This window comes from Salmo salar, chromosome 12 (assembly GCF_965601325.2).
Source record: "Salmo salar chromosome 12, fSalSal1, whole genome shotgun sequence".
NCBI lineage: Eukaryota > Metazoa > Chordata > Actinopteri > Salmoniformes > Salmonidae > Salmo > Salmo salar.
Genome location: NC_138302.1, coordinates 10,765,323 through 10,789,952, shown reverse-complemented (window position 1 = coordinate 10,789,952; position 24,630 = coordinate 10,765,323). Strand labels below are relative to the sequence as shown.

Below are 24,630 nucleotides of genomic sequence, written 5' to 3'. Positions count from 1 at the left end.
TAGTTAGGTATTTAGTAAATAAATAATTAAACCCAATTTTGTATTGCTGATTCAACTTGTTAGCCAGGGTTCGTGAAGATAACCAAGAATTTACAACTTTCATTATGAGACTGAAAATAAGACAAGGGTTAATATTGACTGCTATCGATGTAAAATATTACAAAGTATTTTAAGAGTTTATTCGGAAGATAACGGCTCTATAAACGTTCTTCCGTGGTGCCCCGACTTTCTAGTTAATTACATTTACATGATTAGCTTAATCAGGTAATATTAATTACAGAGAAATCATTTTATAGGTTAGCATGTCATATCACTTAATCCGGCATAGCCAAAGACACGACACATGCTAATGTAAAAAGCTGGTTTTTGATATAAATATGAACTTGATTGAACAAAACATGCATGTATTGTATAACATAATGTCCTAGGGTTGTCATCTGATGAAGATCATCAAAGGTTAGTGCTACATTTAGCTGTGGTTTGGGTTTATGTGACATTATATGCTAGCTTGAAAAATGGGTGTCTGATTATTTCTGGCTGGGTACTCTGCTGACATAATCTAATGTTTTGCTTTCGTTGTAAAGCCTTTTTGAAATCGGACAGTGTGGTTAGATTAACGAGAGTCATGTCTTTAAAATGGTGTAAAATAGTCATATGTTTGAAAAATTGAAGTTTTTGCATTTGAGGAATTTGAATAACGCGCCACGGGATTACACTGGCTGTTGAGTAGCCCATAGAGGTTAATCCACTGGATATCATAAGGTGAATGCACCAATTTGTAAGTCGCTCTGGATAAGAGCGTCTGCTAAATGACTTAAATGTAAATGTAATCCTACATCTGCTAGACCTTGTGACCATAAATATTCAGGAATTTGTCTCAATTCCTCCTCTTGTCCCTCAGTCAGCAGATACATATTTTCTCATTTCCCCCCCTGGTTGCTCAAATGTACCCCGGGAATACTATTGACTCTCCAATTCAGATTCCTACGGTACCGATCAGTGGAGGGGCTGTGCTGATCTCCATTCATCCTGTCTATCCAATCTGTAATTCTCTTTCCCTTGGATACCCACTGTCCCATGTCCTCCCACCCCTCTGACGGCTCTTTGGCGAGAGATACATGCGCACTCCACCTCTCCCTGAACAGCTTCTTAGTCTGAGGTAACAATTCTACTTGAACTGCAGCGTGTGTACTGTCATAGTGAAACCACTTCAAACCAATAGTTCTTTCTGCTGTTTTAAACAAAACTTCCTCATAGACTGGGTTTGGACCTGGGTACTTGTTATACCAGAGAGTACAGTGTAAATCATCGGGGGACATCTTAGTGGGTCCTGATACTACATCATCAGCGAGTTCCATCAAAGTTTTGGGAATGTCGGTTAACCCCACCCCTCAGTAGATCTTGACTGTACCAATAACATGGTTCCCCATCCCTACAGACAACCATATTATCCCGGACTATGTATGCTTTCATACCCCTCTCAGATTGTTTGTGGCCCCCACCCCCATCCAAGTTGCCCAGAACATCATTAGATACAGTCTCCAATCTTTTGATATGAATCTTTTGTACTTCCAAAGATGGTGGATAAATAAGATAGTTTATTAAGGCTGTTTACCGTTAAAAAAATATTCAAGGTTCCTGGCCACATTCAATCTAGTCATTACATCCCTGCCTAATAGGTTAACTGGGCAAAGTTTAGATATCAGTACGGGAAAGTTACATGGTTTCAGAGTGGAATACTTTAGTCAAAACCTTAAAAAGAACAATTATCTTATCAATAATCCAGAGCCAGCCAATAGCTTTGAGCTCACGCGAGAGAGGGAACACCCACTTACACTGACAGGAACCTTGAATATTTTTTCAACGGTAAACAGCCTTAATAAACTATCTTATTTATCCACCATCTTTGGAAGTACAAAATATTCATATCAAAAGATTGGAGACTGTATCTAATGATGTTCTGGGCAACTTGGATGGGGGTGGGGGCCACAAACAATCTGAACATCTTGAGGGGTTCACAGTGGCTCAAGGGTCAGCATACCCACATCCACTTAAATGGTTAGGTTAAAATGTTATGGTTAGGTAATGGTTAGCTAACATGCAAAGTAGCTAAATAGTAGTAAGTAGTTGCAATGTTGCTAAAATGCTGAAGTTGTCTGTGATGAAATTCGAACACGCAACCTTTGAGTTGCTAGATGTTTGCGTACATTTTTGCCTTAAGCATCCTGTCTTATGTAACCATACCAAAACGTAACATATCATACTAATTTGACTGTCCCCGGATTTACGTTCACTATGCTACGTCTAATCTATGCAGCCAGGCTGCCAGAAGTGGGCTGGTTCTGATTCATTGTATTTCTGAAGAACAGAAGAAAATTGTACAAGGACTCGCAACCATCGCAAATTCCAAAGTAGGGTCCCTGTTAAAGGAATCATCTCCGGGGTGTCTATGGCAGTTGAGGCTGAGTACCCAAAGTCATCTCCGGGGTGTCTATGGCAGTTGAGGCTGAGTACCCAATCCGGGGTGTCTATGGCAGTTGAGGCTGAATACCCCAAGTCATCTCCGGGGTGTCTATGGCAGTTGAGGCTGAATACCCCAAGTCATCTCTGGGGTGTCTATGGCAGTTGAGGCTGAATACCCCAAGTCATCTCCGGGGTGTCTATGACAGTTGAGGCTGAATACCCCAAGTCATCTCCGGGGTGTCTATGGTAGTTGAGGCTGAATACCTCAAGAAAATAATCTAAGGTGTGGTTGGTGCCCGTTGACTGAGATGATTGGTGAACTGAGGAAAAAGGAATAAGGTAGTCTATGGTTCTATTGTTTTTTGATAAAGAGCTTCTCCCTACATGTGAAGCTAGGCTAGGTAAGGTATGCATTCACCTCACTACATGTGAAGCTAGGCAAGGTATGCATTCACCTCCCTACATGTGAAGCTAGGCTAGGTAAGGTATGCATTCACCTCCCTACATGTGAAGCTAGGCTAGGTAAGGTATGCATTCACCTCCCTACATGTGAAGCTAGGCTTAACCTTTATTTAACCAGGAAAGGCTATGAGCTTCTAACTTTGCAGTATTTTGGGGGGGGGGGTTCTGATGTTTCTGACGTTATTTGCTCATAACGTTTCTTATATGATTATCTACAGCCGGAAATAAGTTTTGGATATAAGATGAGCACAAATTTGACTTCCTGACCTGGATCCTTTGTTTGAACTTTCTGAGACAGGTCATTATTTTCATCCCGGGAGCTGCACCAAAATGCTGACGTCGGAGAAGAAGAAGAAGTGGAGCCTTAGTCAGACACCGCATACCATCCACCGCTTCAGAGTACATTACTCGTTAACGTTCAGTCCCTTGACAATAAAGTAGACAAGCTCAGGGTGAGGATCTCCTTCCAGAGAGACATCAGGGACTGTAACATACTCTGTTTTACGGAATAGTGTCTCTCTCCGGATATATTGTCCCCGTCCATTCAGCCAACGGGGGTTCTCTGTCCATCGCGCTGACAGGAAGAAAGAATTCCCCAGGAAAAATATAATACAATTTTATTGGTCACATACACATATTCAGCAGATGTGGGTGTAGCGAAATGCTTGCATTCCTAGCTCCAACAGTGTAGTAATATCTAACAATTCACAACAACAATAATACACTAAAAGCAAAAGAGCAAGATGTATATATGATGGGATATATAGACATTATGGACAGTATGTGGAAAGAATATTTTGTATATCTGTAGAATAGAATAGTATATGTACAGCAATAGTTGAATAGTGTATGTACATATGAATGGAGAAATATTGTTACGGGATCTTTTTATCTGTGCAAGTACAAAAATCCTTTCAAATCCATATCATTATTTACAGTCTGCCTGTTATCTTCAATATGTTTCACAATATCATTCAGTACATGTCATTTTACTGGTGTTCTAAGCATATACAGTGCAAATCGGAAAGTATTCAGACCCCTTGACTTTCTCCACATTTTGTTACGTTACAACCTTATTATAAAATGGATTAAATTAATTGTTTTCCTCATCAATCTACACACAATACCCCATATTGACAAAGCAAAAACAGAAATACTGTATTTATATATGTATTAAGACCCCCCTTTGCTATGAGTCTTGAAATTGAGCTCAGGTGTATCCTGTTTCCATTGATCATCCTTGATGTTTCTACAACTTGATTGGAGTCCACCTGTGGTCAATTCAATTGACCACAAGGTGGACTGGGGAAGGGAACCAAAAAATGTCTGCAGCACTGAAGGTCCCCAAGAACACAGTGGCATCCATCATTCTTAAATGGAAGAAGTTTGGAAACACCAAGACTCTAACTAGAGCTGGCCACCCGGCCAAACCGAGCAGTCAGGGAGGTGACCAACGCCCTTCTTCCCCGATTGCTCAGTTTGGCCGGGTGGCCAGCTCTTTATTTTAAGAACTCTTCAAAAATATGCTCGACCAGGTGGTTGAGTTGCCCATTAAAGGGCTCCAGAGTTCCTCAGTGGAAGATGGGAGAACCTTCCAGAAGGACAACCATCTCTGCAGCACTCTGCAAATCAGGCCTTTATGGTAGAGTGGCCAGACGGAAGCCACTCCTCAGTAAAAGGCATATGACAGCCAAAAAGGCACCTAAAGTTTGCTAAAAGGCACCTAAAGACTCAGACCATGAGAAACGAGATTCTCTGGTCTGATGAAACCAAGAATGAACTCTTTGGCCTAAATGCCAAGCGTTACGTCTGGAGGAAACCTGGCACCATCCCTACGGTGAAGCATGGGGGTGGCAGCATCATGCTGTGGGCAAGTTTTTCAGAGGCAGGAACTGGTAGACTAGTCAGGATCGAGGCAAAGATGAACGGAGCAACGTACAGAGAGATTATTGATGAAAACCTGCTCCAGAGCGCTCAGGACCTCAGACTGGGGTGAAGGTTCACCTTCCAACAGGACAACAACCTTAAGCACACAGCCAAGATAACGCTGGAGTGGCTACGGGACAAGTCTCTGAATGTCCTTGAGTGGCCCAGCCAGAGCCCGGACTTGAATCCGATCCAACATCTCTGGATAGACCTGAAAATAGCTGTGCAGTGACGCTCCCCATCCAACCTGACAGAGCTTGAGAGGATCTGAAGAGAAGAATTGGAGAAACTCCCCAAATACAGGTGTGTCAAGCTTGTAGCATCATACCCAAGAAGACTCGCGGCTGTAATCGCTGCCAAAGGTGCTTCAACAAAGTACTGAGTAAAGGGTCTGAATACTTATGTAAATGTGGTGATATTTCATTTTTTATTTATTTTAAAATCAATGTGCTAAAATGTCTTAACCTGTTTTTGCTTTGTCATTATGGGGTATTGTGTGTAGATTGATGAGGGGGGAAAAGCTATTTAATACATTTTAGAATAAGGCTGTAACATAACAAAATGTGGAAAAAGGGAAGGGTTCTGAATACTTTCAGAATGCACTATACATAGTTGTGAAATACATTTTATAGATAAAAGGATAAGTAGCATATCCTTTTTTAAATGTTTGCATGCTTTTCTCCTTCGAGAAAACAACAGCTGATTCAAAGGGGGTGTGGCGGATTTTAGAAAACTTCCGTGTGTGCCACTACGAGGATACTCTTGTGCATCCTCTGCCGAAGTAGGGAATCGAGGAGGGGAGAAGACTAATTTGTATCGCCTACTAACAAATTGACACTCTCCTCATTTAGAATCTCACAAGGAGTGGAATGATAGAACATATCTAAACAGACTGTTACCCAGGCTCCTCCAGGAGTCTCAGTTCTATATTTTAATTGGAGGTGGAAGTTATCGATGTTGCCATGTCTGAAACAGTTGTGAATCTGACGTTTAATTTTGATCTGAAGGTTTGTAAATGTCTCAAAATAAACATGTTTTTTAAAATTCTTTTTTTTAATAATGTTTTTTCTCTGCTTGGCCCCAGTGGTAAGTCTGGTTAGGATAAAAAGTCATGAATTTGAGCTCGAAACATTTCCTGATCTTGAAAGTGGTGTTTATTTTTGTTTGTTTTATTTTTATTTAGCTGTATAGATTAATCCTCTGGAAGCAAAAGTGGTTTCAAGTGGAAAGAAACATGGACTCATTTATTTATCTTATATCATGTATATATCTTTCAATAAGACTATTTTTGACCATAAAAGATCTGGTGTTATGAGACTCCAGTTCTAGAAGACTTGTGAATAAATACAGCCCACTGGGCACACACTGATTGAATCAGCGTTGTTTTCACATCATTTCAATTATGACTTATTAATTATTGCTGTTTTTACCATGAATCAGAGTTACACAGAGTGTTTCTTGTTCGTCTTAAACAAATCTACTTTGAAACCAAAGTCTACACCTCACACACATGTTTATGGGCTTATAAATAGAAGACACCTGGACCATGTCAGATATAGAATTGAAATGTATTACATTTTGAGTTTGCATCCCAATATTACACTTTATATACATCACAGAGGACTGAAATATAACAAAACCGTTTGACCGTTTGACCAGATTGACCAGATTTTCTGCTGTTTAAAAAAATATATAAATATTTATTAATTATTAAAAATATGAAGAACATTTCACGCATGAGGCCACTAAGTAATTTGACTGCAGGAAAGGGCTACAGGGCAATCTGCAGTTCAAACAATAACAATGTGGGCTGCCTGTCATTGTTATGGTAAAAAGCTGAGGGATAAGGTTTGGAGAAATGTAGCCACTGTCAAATTCATAGACATAGCTATAGATGCAAGAACTCACCATTCATGATATCAAAATAATAGTTTTAATAATGTTCTGAGGCTATACAGTGTTTGTTTACAAACAATGGAGTAAAACAAGAAGTGTATTTGGGGTTTGATAGGGTATGACAGTTGAGCTAAAGCTCATGAGGTATTTATAGGTTATTTTCTTCAAGGATCAATGGGTATATAGAATTAATTAGTCCAAAAATGGATGGACCAATCACAGATTGAACCTTTGAAGTTTGAATTCATCTGCCGGTTTTGGCAAACTGCACTATCATAACCATTGTAAACAAACTAGTGAAAATCACCAGGAAACTCAATGAACACTCCTCTTTGTCACTGTGCTGTGTCATTACGTAGGCAAGGGGTTAAAAAAAACACGTTAATTTAAGTAATGTTACTTTTTATTCAGCTATGATGCAATATAAAGTGTATCCATGTCCTCAATGAGGATATCTTCATTAGTTTTCTCATCTCTAACCTCTCACTCATTATGCCAGTGGTTAACAACCTTTTTCGGTTACTGTACCACCAACTGAATTTTGTTCTGCATTTTAACAGAAACCTATGGTCTCATGAATCTTCTCAAGTACCCCCTGTGGATGGGCCGAGTACCCCCAGGGCTCCTAGTACCTGGTTGAGAACCACTGCTCTCCTCTCATGTCCTTTCTCAGCTTCCGTACTTTCTGTTGGCCCCGCCCCTTTGTTTCTTTTCTCCTCGAACGTGAACAGGTCGCGTTTGAAAAGCTAGCTAGCTAATAGTACACTGCTCAATACAGGGAAATATTTTTTCTTAAATCGAGCTGGTAAGTTAAGTATTAGGTATCTACCAACAGTCATAAAGGTCGTCTAAACGTTGTAATTAGTTGATAGGTTTGCATAACCGTTAGCAAGGCTAGCTACCTGCTCTGCTTAGCTGCTGTTTAGCTTGGTAGCTAGCTAGCTAATTGCTCCTGCTAACTCATTTGAAGCTGTGCTCAAATTGAGTCGATATAATAATACAAGTATTGTTTCTGCTGACTGGTAGCTACATGCAGATCGATTGTAGCTGTGTATAATCAATAGTTACTGTTGTACTTTCTGTTCCTCTTTTCTTAGCTTGTTAGTTAGCGGAATTATGCTTCCGGGTTGGATCCTTCAAAATAAAATCACTCATGGGAACATTGAAATGTTATTAAATCGGTAAATAAATGTGTCACTAATATTGTTCTATTAACTAAAACTACAAATTCATTATACAAAAGGTAAATATTTGACACACCTGACAAAAATAGAATCGGACTATACATGTAGATATTGAATGGTACAAACAGTTTTTGTTTCACTCCATGTCCTCCTATGTACACAGGTGACCATACAAGATCTGGTGTTATGAGACTCCAGTTCTAGAAGACTTGTGAATAAACGCAGCCCACTTGGCACACACTGATTGAATTGGCGTTGTTTTCACATCATTTGAATTCAATTACTTTGAACCAACATGGAATAGACCTTGAATTGACGCCTGTGCCCAGTGGGAGGAGAGATACCTCAAACTTGTGACAGCTCCATTCAATAACTAGGTGTTATTATTGCTGTTGTTACCAAGAATCATTCTAACTCAACAGACAATATGAGTCAAAAGAAGGGAACGTTGATGGATGAAATCGAAAAGAGTTTATGGAATTTGACTGAGGACAATTTACGTTACCTATGTGAACATCATGGACATGATGGATCTGAAGTTAAAGCAATGGATCACCGGTCGTTGCGGCGTAAAATCATGGAGGAAATGTGGGACAATACTGATTCAATGAAATCAGAGGAGAAGGGAATAACTTGGTTAGTCCAACTGAAGGAGGACATCAGGAGGATACAGGAGGATGCTAGTGGTGCACCGTCGAGTCCCAGCAAAGCCGATGAAGATGATCCTGTAGACTGCGATGAAGAATGGAATGGAGAGGGAGGGGCTGGGTTACCTAGCAACAGGTTGGAGGTGGAACCCATGAGTCCCAGCCAATCTGATGATGATGATGCTGCAGACTGTGACGCAGGGGACACGGATTGGTTGCCTAGCAATGGGCTGGAGGCGGAGTCCATGAGTCCCAGCCAGTCCGATGATTGTGATGCTGCAGACTGCGATGAAGAATTGGACAGGGAGGTCAGGGATTGGATGGTTAGCGATGGGCTGGAGGTGGAGTTATCTCCAAAGAAGCACACACCAGAGCAGAAGGTGAATATTTATTTTCCCAGTCAGAAAGTATGTATTTTTCCAGGCAAAAAGTGAGTATTTATTTTTCCAGTCAGAAAGTGAGTATTTATTTTTCCAGGCAAAAAGTGAGAATTTATTTTCCCAGTCAGAAAGTGAGTATTTATTTCCCAGTCAAAAAGGAGTATTTATTTTCAAGTCAAAAAGTGAGTATTTAATTCCCAGTCAAAAAGTGAGTATTTATTTTCCCAGTCAGAAAGTGAGTATTTCTTTTCCCAGTCAGAAAGTGAGTATTTAGTTTGTTTCTCAATGCTTTCATTGATTCCTCAACAACTTATACAAGGCTTTGGGAGAATATCGGATGTTCTTCCTCTTAGACTTTCTCCTTTATTGAGAAGGAGGAGGTTGAGTAATCGAGGATGAGAGGAATTGAAAGACTTCAAAGTTCTTTGTCAGGTAGGAGAGGGTTTCCCATCCTGATTAATTAAGTCTCTTTTTTTGTGATTTCCAGGACAAGCGTCGCCCACCGAAGACCCTTTGTCGTGCCTCTCCCGGTAGCGCCTTAATTTGGGGTCTGAAGAGGGTGTCTGTGCAGCTGATGGACTGCAAGAAACCACCGGGGCAGAAAACCTGCAAGAAAACCCACTCCTGTGCTCAGTGTGGGAAGAGTTTTGCCACAAAAGACATTCTGGAGCGACATCTGCTAACTCACACTGGAGAGAAACAGAAAAATATATGCGCTGAATGTGGAAAAGTATTCAGTACATTTTCCAGCCTTACCAGGCATCTGAAAACTCATACTGGAGAGACATATAATGTTTCTGAAACCACATGCTCTGAATGCGGAAAGACATTCAGTACACATTCCAGTCTTAGGAGACATCTGCTAACTCACACTGGAGAGAAACCATATGTTTGCCCTCGTTGTAAGAAAGGTTTCAATGATCCAGGAAACTTGAAGAAACACATCAGGAGAGCTCACCCAGGAGAGAAGTTGGGTGTGGAGAGGCTCTACCGTGAACCGTGTCCTCACTGTGGGGAGAAGTTTCCCACAAAGAAGGCTTTGGAGGAGCACCTGGTAACCCACACAGGAGAGAAACCTCACCAGTGTTCTGACTGCGGGAAGGGATTCAATGAATTGTCTAGTCTTAAGAGGCATCTGAGAACTCATACTGGGGAGAAACCATACATTTGCCCTCGTTGTGGCAAGCCTTTTAATGATCCAGGAAACTTGAAGAAGCACATGAAAAGAACTCACTCCGGAGAACATTCCAAAGAGAAACCTTCTGAGAACAATGTTGGTTCTTCAGAACAGGAGGAGACAGTAAAGAAGCCAGTCCTTCATCCATGTTCTCACTGTGGGAAGAAGTTGTCAACCAAGACAAGACTAAAGATTCACCTGAAGACCCACACTGTAGAGAAATCTCACGTCTGCCCTGACTGTGGGAAGAGCTTTGCTTTCCGTCCCTCCTTGACCAAACATCAGAAACTTAGTCATTCAGAGCGCGGAGGAGTGAAACGGCACGAATGTTCAGTGTGTGGTAAAGTCTTTAATCAACCAGGAGCCTTGAGGTCCCATCAAAGAACCCACACTGGAGAGAAACCTCATCTCTGTGCTGACTGTGGGAAGAGTTTCTCTTTTCAGTCGTCTCTGAAAAGACATCAGGCACTTCACGCAGCAGGTAGTGCAAAGCCCCACATGTGCTCTGTCTGTGGGAAAGGCTTTAGAGATTCTGGCTACTTAAAAAAACATCAAGCCATCCATTCGGAAGAGAAACCTCACCTCTGCTCTGATTGTGGAAAGACTTTTGCATCCTTATTTACCTTAACAAATCATTCCAAATTGCATCGTTTAAACAGAGACCAATTCCAATGCCCTGAATGCAAGCGCCATTTCCCAACAAAGGAAAGGCTGACAAGCCACCAGAGGACGCATACCGGAGAGAAACCATTTCGCTGCTCCCAATGCCACAAACGCTTCTCTCACTCAAGTAGTTATCAAAGGCACCTTCGTATGCACACTGGGGAGAAACCCTTCATTTGCCCCCTTTGCGGGAAGCAATTTAACGACTCTTCGAATCTTAGAACACATGTTAGAAGACATAAAGGAGAGAAGGTAGGCAAGACACAGGTCTCTGAGCCATGCCCTCACTGTGGTAAGAGGCTGGCTTCTAAGGCAGGGTTAGAGACTCACCTGCGGACCCACACTGGAGAGAAACCTCACCTCTGCGCCGACTGCGGCAAGAGCTTCGGCTTCCACTCAGCTTTGAGAAGACATCAGAAAACGCAGCATGGAGAGCAAGTAGCGAAGCCACACGTCTGTTCTGTCTGTGGAAAAGGTTTCATGGAATCTGGAGCGCTGAAGAAACATGTGGTGACCCATGAGGAGAAACAGCACCTCTGCCCCGACTGCGGGAAGACCTTTAGGGTGCTTCAGGCCTTGTCAAATCATCAGAGAACCAAGCATCAGAAAACAAACGAGCAAGTAAGAGAGAAGAATCCGTTCCTCTGCCTTACTTGCGGCCAGGAATTCAATTCAAAGCATAGATTGGTAATCCACGAGAGAAAGCACACAGGAGAGAAGCCTTACCAATGCTCCCATTGTGATAAACGCTTCACTGAAAAGTCTTACATGAAACGCCACCAGACGGTGCACACGGGAGATAAACCTTTCCAATGCTCCGTCTGCGATATGAAGTTCTCACACGGTGCATCTCTAATACGGCACCGGCTAATACACTCAGGTGAGAAACCGTACCACTGCACTTACTGCGACAAGAGTTTCTCTCAGTCAAATACGCTGAAAACACACATACTAACGCACACCGGAGAGAAACCGTACCAGTGCCCCGACTGCGGGAAGCGTTTCACTGAAAAGAAAGCCATGAAAAAACACCAGCGTGACACACACGGGACAGAGACACACAGCAACGCACACGGGTCAGGGGCACACAACTCTACTTTCTCTTTGCCTGGTAAAAAACAGAGATTGAGTCAAGACCGGAGCCCTCGAGCAAAGCCGTACCAATGCCCTGACTGTGGCAAGTGTTTCTCAGAGAAAAGAGCTCTTACGAATCACCAGAAGACACACCGGAGAGACAGCGCCCCCTATTGGTCCGGTATACTGCAGCGATGGAGTCAAGACCCGCAACACTCTAATACTGACTCAGACTCTGACCAAGACCAAGACTGGACCTCTTTATAAAGACTCAGACCAAAACTCACAAAGACAGGACAGACCAAGACCTCTTTATAAAGACTCAAGACCAAAACTCACAAAGACAGGACAGACCAAGACTCAGACCAAGACAGGACAGACCAAGACCTCTTTATAAAGACTCAGACAGGACGTCAGTATTGACCCCCAGTCAGATGAGACCAGGACCTCATTAAAACAGGGCAGATATGATTGTGTTGTCTTATTGTTTTGGCCAGCAGTTCTCCAGGCTTATTGTCCCTCTTCACAGTATGTCAACCTTCAGTCTGACAATTCTGCTTTAATTAGGAGACATTTTGTTTCGTTGCATGTTGTATTGAGACTTGAGAGTTTGCCCAATTATATAACATAATATATATTATTGAAGAAAAAAAAAGTAATTGCACCAAGAGCGTGAGAAGATCGTTTGGTCTGGAGTCTGGAAACACCAAGACGACGAGATCAACACTCCATCTTTGGTGTAAACAAGCTAAGGGATGGGAAAACCACCTCAAATTCATAGACATGGCAACAGAAAGCTGCCCATAGCATTTTACACAGCTACCGTTTACAGCCATTGGATTTAAAATGGGTTCATTAATTGATTGACTGTTCTTTGTCCTTCAAGATAACATTTCCACAACTCTTTAGTTACCAAGAAACAATACAATTAGAAACAAGTGCCCCTCTACCTAAGAGACTCAATGAACTTATAGTACACTGCTCAGAAAAATAAAGGGAACACTAAAATAACACATCCTAGATCTGAATGAATGAAATAATGTTATTAAATACTTTTTTCTTTACATAGTTGAATGTGCTGACAACAAAATCACAAAAATAATCAATGGAAATCCAATTTATCAACCCATGGAGGTCTGGATTTGGAGTCACACTCAAAATTAAAGTGGAAAACCACACTACAGGCTGATCCAACTTTGATGTAATGTCCTTAAAACAAGTCAAAATGAGGCTCAGTAGTGTGTGTGGCCTCCACGTGCCTGTATGACCTCCCTACAACGCCTGGGCATGCTCCTGATGAGGTGGCGGATGGTCTCCTGAGGGATCTCCTCCCAGACCTGGACTAAAGCATCCGCCAACTCCTGGACAGTCTGTGGTGCAATGTGGCGTTGGTGGATGGAGCGAGACATGATGTCCCAGATGTGCTCAATTGGATTCAGGTCTGGGGAACGGGCAGTCCATAGCATCAATGCCTTCCTCTTGCAGGAACTGCTGACACACTCCAGCCACATGAGGTCTAGCATTGTCTTGCATTAGGAGGAACCCAGGGCCAACCGCACCAGCATATGGTCTCACAAGGGGTCTGAGGATCTCATCTCGGTACCTAATGGCAGTCAGGCTACCTCTGGCGAGCACATGGAGGGCTGTGTGGCCCCCCAAAGAAATGCCACCCCACACCATGACTGACCCACCGCCAAACCGGTCATGCTGGAGGATGTTGCAGGCAGCAGAACGTTCTCCACGGCGTCTCCAGACTGTCACGTCTGTCACGTGCTCAGTGTGAACCTGCTTTCATCTGTGAAGAGCACAGGGCGCCAGTGGCGAATTTGCCAATCTTGGTGTTCTCTGGCAAATGCCGAACGTCCTGCACGGTGTTGGGCTGTAAGCACAACCCCCACCTGTGGACGTCGGGCCCTCATACCACCCTCATGGAGTCTGTTTCTGACCGTTTGAGCAGACACATGCACATTTGTGGCCTGCTGGAGGTCATTTTGCAGGGCTCTGGCAGTGCTCCTCCTGCTCCTCCTTGCACAAAGGCAGAGGTAGCGGTCCTGCTGCTGGGTTGTTGCCCTCCTACGGCCTCCTCCACGTCTCCTGGTAGCACCTCCATGCTCTGGACACTACGCTGACAGACACAGCAAACCTTCTTGCCACAGCTCGCATTGATGTGCCATCCTGGATGAGCTGCACTACCTGAGCCACTTGTGTGGGTTGTAGACTCCGTCTCATGCTACCACTAGAGTGAAAGCACCGCCAGCATTCAAAAGTGACCAAAACATCAGCCAGGAAGCATAGGAACTGAGAAGTGGTCTGTGGTTACCACCTGCAGAACCACTCCTTTATTGGGGGTGTCTTGCTAATTGCCTATAATTTCCACCTGTTGTCTATTCCATTTGCACAACAGCATGTGAAATGTATTGTCAATCAGTGTTGCTTCCTAAGTGGACAGATTGACTTGGAGTTACATTGCGTTTAAGCGTTCCCTTTTTTTTTTTTGAGCAGTGTATATTGACATGTTTCACAGTTGTGCATAGCAAGTCATTTTTTGTTTTACATTTTTAGGGCTCTATTCGATCAGATCCGTTTCAGTGGTGTCGGAGGTAGAACTGCGTTAGAGCTGTCAAATCCATAAGCGGCTCCTGGCTTATACCCAAAGCGGACATTGCAATCGGCTCCAGTCACACTAACAGAAATCCAATGCAGCCTTGTTTAGAAGTTGGAACACTGGAATGTGATGTAATCTACAGCCAGTTGAATGATTTTTAAATCTGAGTGTATTCTATGTATAGTCGACAGCTCCAGCAGTTCCCCCTCAGACGCCACCAAAACGTCCACTATGCCGGTTAATCTCATTGAATCTAGGCCTAAGTATATACTTAGGAAGATGATATTGAAGAATGTGTGTTTCAAAGGCTGTTTGTTGAGTCTATGGAAAAACATCATGTAAACGTGTTTGAACTGAGTTCTGTTGTAGTGCTTGTCTTCAGTTATTTGACTGTCTGGTCAGTGGAGAGTTTTACAGCAGATTGAGATTATCAATATGGACATGAGGTGCAGTTAGATACATGTAATTTTGACTAACATTATCCAGATATAATTGCTACTGGCTTTCTAGCCTTCAGTGCCTGGCAGTTGGGTGCCTTCATTGGCAGGGACGTAAGAAACATTTAAATTGTATCTGGTCTGCGCCATCATATCACTGACCAGGGTTGGCACTTCACAGGCAAACTGAGACATAGAAAAACCTTCCACTTTTAGAAATTGAAGGATAAACTGATTGGAGCTCATTTCTAATAAAAACACATGATACCTTAAGGTTTGATTATATTTGTTAAGATGTGGATTTGTCTATACATGTTTGTGTTGGAAAAAAACATGCACCACACCGAGAGACTGAACTGGATAAGAACAGCACGACCTACACCGACGGCTGAGATGTAACATTGCCATGGATATAGAACAGTTCTAAATAGATCCTACACCGACGGCTGAGATGTAACATTGCCATGGATATAGAACAGTTCTAAATAGATGAAAAAGGAACAGTGAAACACTGGATTACTAAGAAACGTTCTTTAATTGTTCCTGTTCATAAGGAAATATTTCTTTTAACATTTTTCATACAAAAACAGCATACGTATTCTTAACGTTGACACATTTTGCATTGATACAATATTTGACACAGTTGCAGGGGAGGAGTTACAACGAGGGGAAAGTAAGACAGCAAAAATAAAGACATTTAAATGCCACAAAAATGTCTTCCATACAAAAGTAATGCCACTAGACCGTCTGTTGTAGGGAAAAGACCAACCACGCCAAAAACCACATCTCTTGTTGTTTCACAAAATGGCTCCCTATTCCCTTTCTAGTACACTGCACTATACAGGGAGTCAATTAGGATACACCCTTGGAGAAGGTTCTAGCAGGATCTATAAAATTAGAGGGGAGGGGCTTTAACTTTATACATATTTTTTTAAAAGGAAGTTAAACTACATTTAAAATATTATTACAGCACCAGGACAGTATTACACTAGAATCAGTCAAGTGGCATTGAGGGGGTGGTGGGGTTTAAGAGACACTTAAATGGTTCACTATGAACGAGACAAGGAGGCAACATTTTTACGGTTAAAACTAAACCGGTTTGGCACCGGTAACAGACACAGTGAGGGGAAAGATTTCAGACTCGGTGACAGTAACTAGGTGGTCGTGGAACAACTAGCCTGGTGTTCAGGATGATACAACATAGAAAATACACACCAGATGAATGACACGATTCCCTCTTCTATAGAACAAAGAAGCGCATCAATCTAGATAGTGTATTTCTAGATTAATATTCTGTAACGTCGATCCTCATGGAACACAGACCCTGGCTGTGTACCAAATGGCCCCCATCCCCTATATAGAGCACTCGTTTTGACCAGAGCGCTATAGACCCTAGTTAAGAGTAGTGGAACAGATTAGGCTACCATTTCAGACCCTGATGGGTTAGGTGATTAGAACTAAGCCTGGGTGTGAGTTCTCTCTCTGTATTGAACAGGTGTCAGTAGCACCACAACATGCAGAGTGGCAACTACCTAATCCATCACGATACACGGGATTTAGCAATCAATAAATCAGACTTGAAAAACAGTGCGAGCAAAATAAAGAGACAGTGAAAAAAAGATTGGATATGTCCCAAATGGCACCCTAATTCAATCCATAGTGCACTACTTTGAACCAGAGCCCTATTGACCGTGGTTAAAAGTAGTGCACTATATAAGAAATAGGGAGCCATTTAGGACTGATTTTTCTTTCCTAAGGAATATCCTGCTATACCACATGCTGAGGACTCCTACCATGATTTATGGCTTTAAGACATTTCTCTCAGCCAGTCAGATAAGTGCAGCTGGTTGAAACTTCAGGCCTAGTTCCAAATCCGGTCCTAGGGGGTAGGAGTCAAGTGGCCAAGGGTACGAAGTAGGAACCAAGGTGGTAAGGAGCCAGGGGCTCGGTTCCATCGCTACCAGACCTCAGGAACGTCGAACAGAGAAGACGTCGTCTCTGCACCTAGAGGGAGGGAAAGATGAGAGATACAGAGAGACAGTCCCAGTCAGTCAACCTGAGGTACACCACTGGTGTGTTGTTGTACTGGTGACGGTGCTACGGACAACTGTTCCAATACAGAGAAGCAGAGGCAAAAGCACAGCCAACTATCAGGGTCTGGCACCAGACGATGTTAGCTCCACAGATCAATTAGACTATTAGAGATTTAAATACTTGGATGGTTCAACTTCCTCCAGCTACATCAAGACAAGACCGAGGTTCTTATTGCTGGAGCCGAAACCCAGAGAATCTGGCCGCACATTTTAATTCACCAGCAATAAAGGAACATTGATACAGAGAGACTCATCCATGCTTTTATTACAAGCAGGCTTGACTACTGTAATGCTTCTCCTGTCTGGTCTACCCAAGAAAGCCATTGGTCAACTGCAAAACATACAGAACGCTGCAACACGACCAGACAGAGAACACAACACACCGGCTTTAAGGTCTCTGGACTGGCTGCGAGTTTTACAATTCATGTTAACATTCTTCTATTGGTTTTTAAATCAATCCATGATTGTACACCTCAATACATGTCAGACATGCTTTCATTAAGTGATGTACCCAGTAGGTCCCTCAGGTCCTCTGGCCTTTTAACTCTCCCAAAGCCTCAGACCAAGAGGCATGGAGAGGCAGCCTCTAGTGACTATACCCCCAGCCTCTAGTGACTATACCCCCAGCCTCTAGTGACTATACCCCCAGCCTCTAGTGACTATACCCCCAGCCTCTAGTGACTATACCCCCAGCCTCTAGTGACTATACCCCCAGCCTCTAGTGACTATACCCCCAGCCTCTAGTGACTATACCCCCAGCCTCTAGTGACTATACCCCCAGCCTCTAGTGACTATACCCCCAGCCTCTAGTGACTATACCCCCAGCCTCTAGTGACTATACCCCCAGCCTCTAGTGACTATACCCCCAGCCTCTAGTTACTATACCCCCAGCCTCTAGTTACTATACCCCCAGCCTCTAGTTACTATACCCCCAGCCTCTAGTTACTATACCCCCAGCCTCTAGTTACTATACCCCCAGCCTCTAGTTACTATACCCCCAGCCTCTAGTTACTATACCCCCAGCCTCTGGAATAGCCTGCCAGAGAACCTGAGGGGAGCAAAACTGTGGACATTTATAAAAAGCACATTTGTAGCTTTGCATTTCCTTAAGGTGCTTTAGTCGTTCAGTTGTTATTCTGTTTTTTTATCCACTTATGTTTGTTGTGTAGTAAATATTTCAGTTTCTATTTTCAGTGTTTCTAATCCATGGTTTGTGTACAGTCATGTCTAAAATGTGCTGTAGAAATAAAGCTTGATTTGATGGATCAAAACACTTTAAAACAAGCCTTCCAGAACACACGCATGGTTCTCTCACTCGTCTCACCATCAGCCTTCCTCTTCTTGCGGCCCTTCTTGCTCTGATTGGTCGATGGCTGCTGTTGCCATTCGCCCAGCGCCTGATCACTAGCGTCGTCTACCGCCTCCGACCCCACCTCTTCCTGGATCGGACTCATGCTCGACGAATCAGACCCAGACCTACAGGGAACAGCAACCAATCACAGGCTTAACTTCCTTCAACGAACACCCAGGTAGTTTAAGGCCGCACTAAAAGTACTGGAGTTACATGTTCCACTGTACAAATCTTTACTTACTGAGTTTTCATCCAGCCTTCTGACGTCCTACTGTCCACTACTCCTGCATACGTCCGTACACACACCCCTAGAGACGACAACACAGATCAGATCTCCACACCCCCCTAGAGACGACAACACAGACCACATCAGATCTCCACCCCCCTAGAGACGACAACACAGACCAGATCAGATCTCCACACCCCTAGAGACGACAACACAGACCAGATCAGATCTCCACCCCCCTAGAGACGACAACACAGACCAGATCAGATCTCCACCCCCCTAGAGACGACAACACAGACCAGATCAGATCTCCACCCCCCTAGAGACGACAACACAGACCAGATCAGATCTCCACCCCCCTAGAGAAAAAAAACAGACCACATCAGATCTCCACCCCCCTAGAGACGACAACAGACCACATCAGATCTCCACACCCCTAGAGACGACAACACAGACAACATCAGATCACCACACCCCTAGAGACGACAACACAGACCAGATCAGATCTCCACACCCCTAGAGACGACAACACAGACCACATCAGGTCTCCACACCCCTAGAGAGGGCAACACAGACCACATCAGATCTCCACCCCCCTAGAGACGACACAGACCAGATCTCCACCCCCCTAGAGACGACAACACAGACCACATCAGATCTCCACCCCCCTAGAGACGACAACACAGACCACATCAGATCTCCACCCCCCTAGAGACGACACAGACCACATCAGATCTCCACACCCCTAGAGACGACAACACAGACCACATCAGATCTCCACCCCCCTAGAGACGACAACACAGACCACATCAGATCTCCACCCCCCTAGAGACGACAACACAGACCACATCAGATCTCCACCCCCCTAGAGACGACAACACAGACCAGATCAGATCTCCACCCCCCTAGAGACGACAACACAGACCAGATCAGATCTCCACACCCCTAGAGACGACAACAGACCACATCACAACAGGCGTTTCTTGATCAGTGTTTTCCTTTAAACATTTTGTTCATAGTTTGTACTCTGGTGGTGGATATATACACTTAGTTACTGTCTGTCTTCAAGCAGGGGAGTGTGTGTGAGTGTGTGTGTCCTTACCGTCGGTCCTGATCTTCTTGCTGCCCGTGTCGGAGTGTGTGTGAGAGTGCGTGTAGCCACTCCATCCGTCAGCGTGTGATCTCTGAGCCTCTCCGTCTGTAGGCTGCTCCTCCTGGATAGGACTGACGCAGCGTTTCCCCAATGACGGCCTGACACGTACAACACACAGACCGGCCTTCACATTTAAACATCAACCTGCCTTAGAGATTCCATGGAGAACATCCTTAGCTTATTTTAATATAAAACATGGACATTTTAATTGACAGACGCCTTTCAAGACGAGTCCATTAAAAGTCCATGAAATGAAGTGGTGTCTATGTAAGAGGTGTACCTGCTGTGACCGTAGCTGTAGCCAGTAGGACCAGCACCAACTGTAGAGGGGGAGGTGTAGTGTGGTTTAACCCAGCCGTCCTCATCCCAGGACTGGGTAGAGTGGCCCTGGCTCTCCCTGACCTGCTGTCTGCCCTGGACGTACTCTGCATACGTCTGGATACGGTAGCTCTCTGCATAGCGACTGGTGTTAATCGCTAGACACAGATGAGAGAATGGGGGTCAGGCCCCCGGTTAAAGGCAGGGGAACAGGGTCAGGCCCCCGGTTAAAGGCAGGGGAACAGGGTCAGGCCCCTGGTTAAAGGCAGGGGAACAGGGTCAGGCCCCCGGTTAAAGGCAGGGGAACAGGGTCAGGCCCCCGGTTAAAGGCAGGGGAACAGGGTCAGGCCCCCGGTTAAAGGCAGGGGAACAGGGTCAGGCCCCCGGTTAAAGGCAGGGGAACAGGGTCAGGCCCCCGGTTAAAGGCAGGGGAACAGGGTCAGGCCCCCGGTTAAAGGCAGGGGAACAGGGTCAGGCCCCCGGTTAAAGGCAGGGGAACAGGGTCAGGCCCCCGGTTAAAGGCAGGGGAACAGGGTCAGGCCCCCGGTTAAAGGCAGGGGAACAGGGTCAGGCCCCCGGTTAAAGGCAGGGGAACAGGGTCAGGCCCCCGGTTAAAGGCAGGGGAACAGGGTCAGGCCCCCGGTTAAAGGCAGGGGAACAGGGTCAGGCCCCCGGTTAAAGGCAGGGGAACAGGGTCAGGCCCCCGGTTAAAGGCAGGGGAACAGGGTCAGGCCCCCGGTTAAAGGCAGGGGAACAGGGTCAGGTCCCCGGTTAAAGGCAGGGGAACAGGGTCAGGTCCCCGGTTAAAGGCAGGGGAACAGGGTCAGGCCCCCGGTTAAAGGCAGGGGAACAGGGTCAGGCCCCCGGTTAAAGGCAGGGGAACAGGGTCAGGCCCCCGGTTAAAGGCAGGGGAACAGGGTCAGGCCCCCGGTTAAAGGCAGGGGAACAGGGTCAGGCCCCCGGTTAAAGGCAGGGGAACAGGGTCAGGCCCCTGGTTAAAGGCAGGGGAACAGGGTCAGGCCCCTGGTTAAAGGCAGGGGAACAGGGTCAGGCCCCTGGTTAAAGGCAGGGGAACAGGGTCAGGCCCCTGGTTAAAGGCAGGGGAACAGGGTCAGGCCCCTGGTTAAAGGCAGGGGAACAGGGTCAGGTCTATGGCCTGAAACAGCTGTTCATCCTGGACCATTAATATGTAGCTGCAGGAACTCTGCAATAGTTCAACGTCTTCTATAAGGAGGTGCCAGAACTCAAGCAGTAGAACATTTGAGGTGCTGCTGGCCCGGTACTCCGATCATGTGAGCTCTGGCCCAAGTCAAGTACTGGTCTCTGGGTCAAAGGTAGCTCACTATATAGGGAATAGGCTTATGGATAGGCCAGTACTCACCGATCTGTACCTGGTCTGTCTGACTCAGAGAGACAAACGCTGACGTGTCATCAATCCACGACACCTGGATGTTACCTAGGAGACATGGGGGAAGACATGGGAATTAAAAAGGTTTCCGGGCGTGGTGGCCCCGGTTGCTAGTGACTGGTGGGCGTGGTGGGCCCGGTTGCTAGTGACTGGTGGGCGTGGTGGCCCCGGTTGCTAGTGACTGGTGGGCGTGGTGGCCCCGGTTGCTAGTGACTGGTGGGCGTGGTGGCCCCGGTTGCTAGTGACTGGTGGGCGTGGTGGCCCCGGTTGCTAGTGACTGGTGGGCGTGGTGGCCCCGGTTGCTAGTGACTGGTGGGCGTGGTGGCCCGGTTGCTAGTGACTGGTGGGCGTGGTGGCCCCGGTTGCTAGTGACTGGTGGGCGTGGTGGCCCGGTTGCTAGTGACTGGTGGGCGTGGTGGCCCCGGTTGCTAGTGACTGGTGGGCGTGGTGGCCCCGGTTGCTAGTGACTGGTGGGCGTGGTGGCCCGGTTGCTAGTGACTGGTGGGCGTGGTGGCCCGGTTGCTAGTGACTGGTGGGCGTGGTGGCCCGGTTGCTAGTGACTGGTGGGCGTGGTGGCCCGGTTGCTAGTGACTGGTGGGCGTGGTGGCCCGGTTGCTAGTGACTGGTGGGCGTGGTGGCCCGGTTGCTAGTGACTGGTGGGCGTGGTGGCCCGGTTGCTAGTGACTGGTGGGCGTGGTGGCCCGGTTGCTAGTGACTGGTGGGCGTGGTGGCCCGGTTGCTAGTGACTGGTGGGCGTGGTGGCCCGGTTGCTAGTGACTGGTGGGCGTGGTGGCCCGGTTGCTAGTGACTGGTGGGCGTGGTGGCCCGGTTGCTAGTGACTGGTGGGCGTGGTGGCCCGGTTGCTAGTGACTGGTGGGCGTGGTGGCCCGGTTGCTAGTGACTGGTGGGCGTGGTGGCCCAGTTGCTAGTGACTGGTGGGCGTGGTGGCCCAGTTGCTAGTGACTGGTGGGCGTGGTGGCCCAGTTGCTAGTGACTGGTGGGCGTGGTGGCCCAGTTGCTAGTGACTGGTGGGCGTGGTGGCCCAGTTGCTAGTGACTGGTGGGCGTGGTGGCCCAGTTGCTAGTGACTGGTGGGCGTGGTGGCCCAGTTGCTAGTGACTGGTGGGCGTGGTGGCCCAGTTGCTAGTGACTGGTGGGCGTGGTGGCCCAGTTGCTAGTGACTGGTGGGCGTGGTGGCCCAGTTGCTAGTGACTGGTGGGCGTGGTGGCCCAGTTGCTAGTGACTGGTGGGCGTGGTGGCCCAGTTGCTAGTGACTGGTGGGCGTGGTGGCCCAGTTGCTAGTGACTGGTGGGCGTGGTGGCCCAGTTGCTAGTGACTGGTGGGCGTGGTGGCCCAGTTGCTAGTGACTGGTGGGCGTGGTGGCCCAGTTGCTAGTGACTGGTGGGCGTGGTGGCCCAGTTGCTAGTGACTGGTGGGCGTGGTGGCCCAGTTGCTAGTGACTGGTGGGCGTGGTGGCCCAGTTGCTAGTGACTGGTGGGCGTGGTGGCCCAGTTGCTAGTGACTGGTGGGCGTGGTGGCCCAGTTGCTAGTGACTGGTGGGCGTGGTGGCCCAGTTGCTAGTGACTGGTGGGCGTGGTGGCCCAGTTGCTAGTGACTGGTGGGCGTGGTGGCCCAGTTGCTAGTGACTGGTGGGCGTGGTGGCCCAGTTGCTAGTGACTGGTGGGCGTGGTGGCCCAGTTGCTAGTGACTGGTGGGCGTGGTGGCCCAGTTGCTAGTGACTGGTGGGCGTGGTGGCCCAGTTGCTAGTGACTGGTGGGCGTGGTGGCCCAGTTGCTAGTGACTGGTGGGCGTGGTGGCCCAGTTGCTAGTGACTGGTGGGCGTGGTGGCCCAGTTGCTAGTGACTGGTTTGTGTGGTGGCCCACTTGCAAGGCCAGGACAGTGGCTTTGATTCCCACTGGGACCACCAACACGAAATTGTACGTTGTTTTAGATAAAAAGTGTCTGCTGAACGGCCTTTATTATTATCATATAATGTGGTGGGTCTTACCAAAGGCACTGAACAGCTGGTAGAGGTCACTGGTCTTCCACTCCTTAGGGAAGGTGACGTACAGAACATGATCCCTCTTGGGCTGGACTGTTGAGGGGAATGAAGGGAAAGGGGGGAGATAAAGAGAGGGGGAAAGAGGGGAACAAGGAAAGTTCAGTCACCACTGGCCAATGATAGGTTTATATACATCATTGCCACGGTCCATTTCTATATGCCATCTTTAATAAATCCTCTCCATTTTCCTTTGGCTGCCGACTATATGCAGACAAGGTAGTGTCTAATACTACTGTGCTGTAGGATATGGTGTTGTACAGTATATAGTATCACATTAAACTACTAATACTACTGTGCTGTAGGATATGTGTTGTACAGTATATAGTATCACATTAAACTACTAATACTACTGTGCTGTAGAATATGGTGTTATACAGTATATAGTATCACATTAAACGACTAATACTACTGTGCTGTAGGATGTGTTGTACAGTATATAGTATCACATTAAACTACTAATACTACTGTGCTGTAGGATATGTGTTGTACAGTATATTGTATCACATTGAAATACTCACGGTCTGGTCCGCTGATGTTGAGGTAGGGAATATCTATGATCCTCATCAGGAACAGTCTGGCGAAGACATGAGACGTCAATGTAGCATTATAAAGCTGACAGATGTGTTATAACTACACTAGGACTAAGTTGAGGTAGGGGATATACGAGTCCCCTTCGGAGAGGTAAAGAAACTGAAGGGGAGAACAAAGATCTTACTTGTTGACGAAGGGTTGGATGAGTTTAGATTGGGATGGGATGTGGGCTCTGGGAGGAGTCAGGAAAGTACCTGAGAAGGAAAGAGATAGTTTTAAAGATTGAGAAACAGCCACCGATGACCAAACACATGACAGTAGCTACTGATATAGTCTACATGGCATCAGAGATTCAAAGCTGTCCATGGTACTGTCCCCCATCCGTTTTCACTAACGGTAAGCGGTAGTGTTACCATGGAGATGGTCTTCTCTCCATTGGATTTGCTCACCTCCCGCATCCTTTTGAAAATGGTCAGAGGTAAATTGAGGAGAGGCAGCGATAAGGGAGCGTGGATGAAAATGCGCTTGTATGACATGAGTCCTCCCCTAGCACTACATGAGGCAAATTACGTTT

General features: G+C 46.1%; 1 protein-coding gene and 1 non-coding gene across 3 annotated transcripts in view; one reads left to right on the top strand and one right to left on the bottom strand.

Moving 5' to 3' along the window:
* Positions 1–7,451: 7,451 nt before the first annotated feature.
* Positions 7,452–15,187, top strand: LOC106594003 (uncharacterized). Its single transcript, XR_014379592.1, has 3 exons — positions 7,452–7,552; positions 8,095–8,958; positions 9,446–15,187. It is a non-coding gene; the product is annotated as an uncharacterized LOC106594003 (transcript).
* Positions 15,188–15,430: 243 nt separating this feature from the next.
* The window catches only part of LOC106564122 (poly(A)-specific ribonuclease PARN), a 28,373-nt gene continuing 19,173 nt past the window's right edge, over positions 15,431–24,630 (bottom strand). Inside the window, exons 18-26 of one of the 2 annotated variants that reach the window (XM_045690655.2) lie at positions 24,241–24,310; positions 24,044–24,099; positions 23,472–23,558; positions 21,437–21,511; positions 20,018–20,213; positions 19,687–19,835; positions 18,600–18,666; positions 18,332–18,483; positions 15,431–16,918 (exon numbers count right to left, since the gene is read on the bottom strand). In XM_045690655.2, the coding sequence (XP_045546611.1) occupies positions 16,872–16,918; positions 18,332–18,483; positions 18,600–18,666; positions 19,687–19,835; positions 20,018–20,213; positions 21,437–21,511; positions 23,472–23,558; positions 24,044–24,099; positions 24,241–24,310 (899 nt within the window). In that variant the 3' untranslated portion in view covers positions 15,431–16,871. The remainder of the gene's footprint in view (positions 16,919–18,331; positions 18,484–18,599; positions 18,667–19,686; positions 19,836–20,017; positions 20,214–21,436; positions 21,512–23,471; positions 23,559–24,043; positions 24,100–24,240; positions 24,311–24,630) is intronic. The other variant, XM_045690656.2, reaches the window with a different exon arrangement.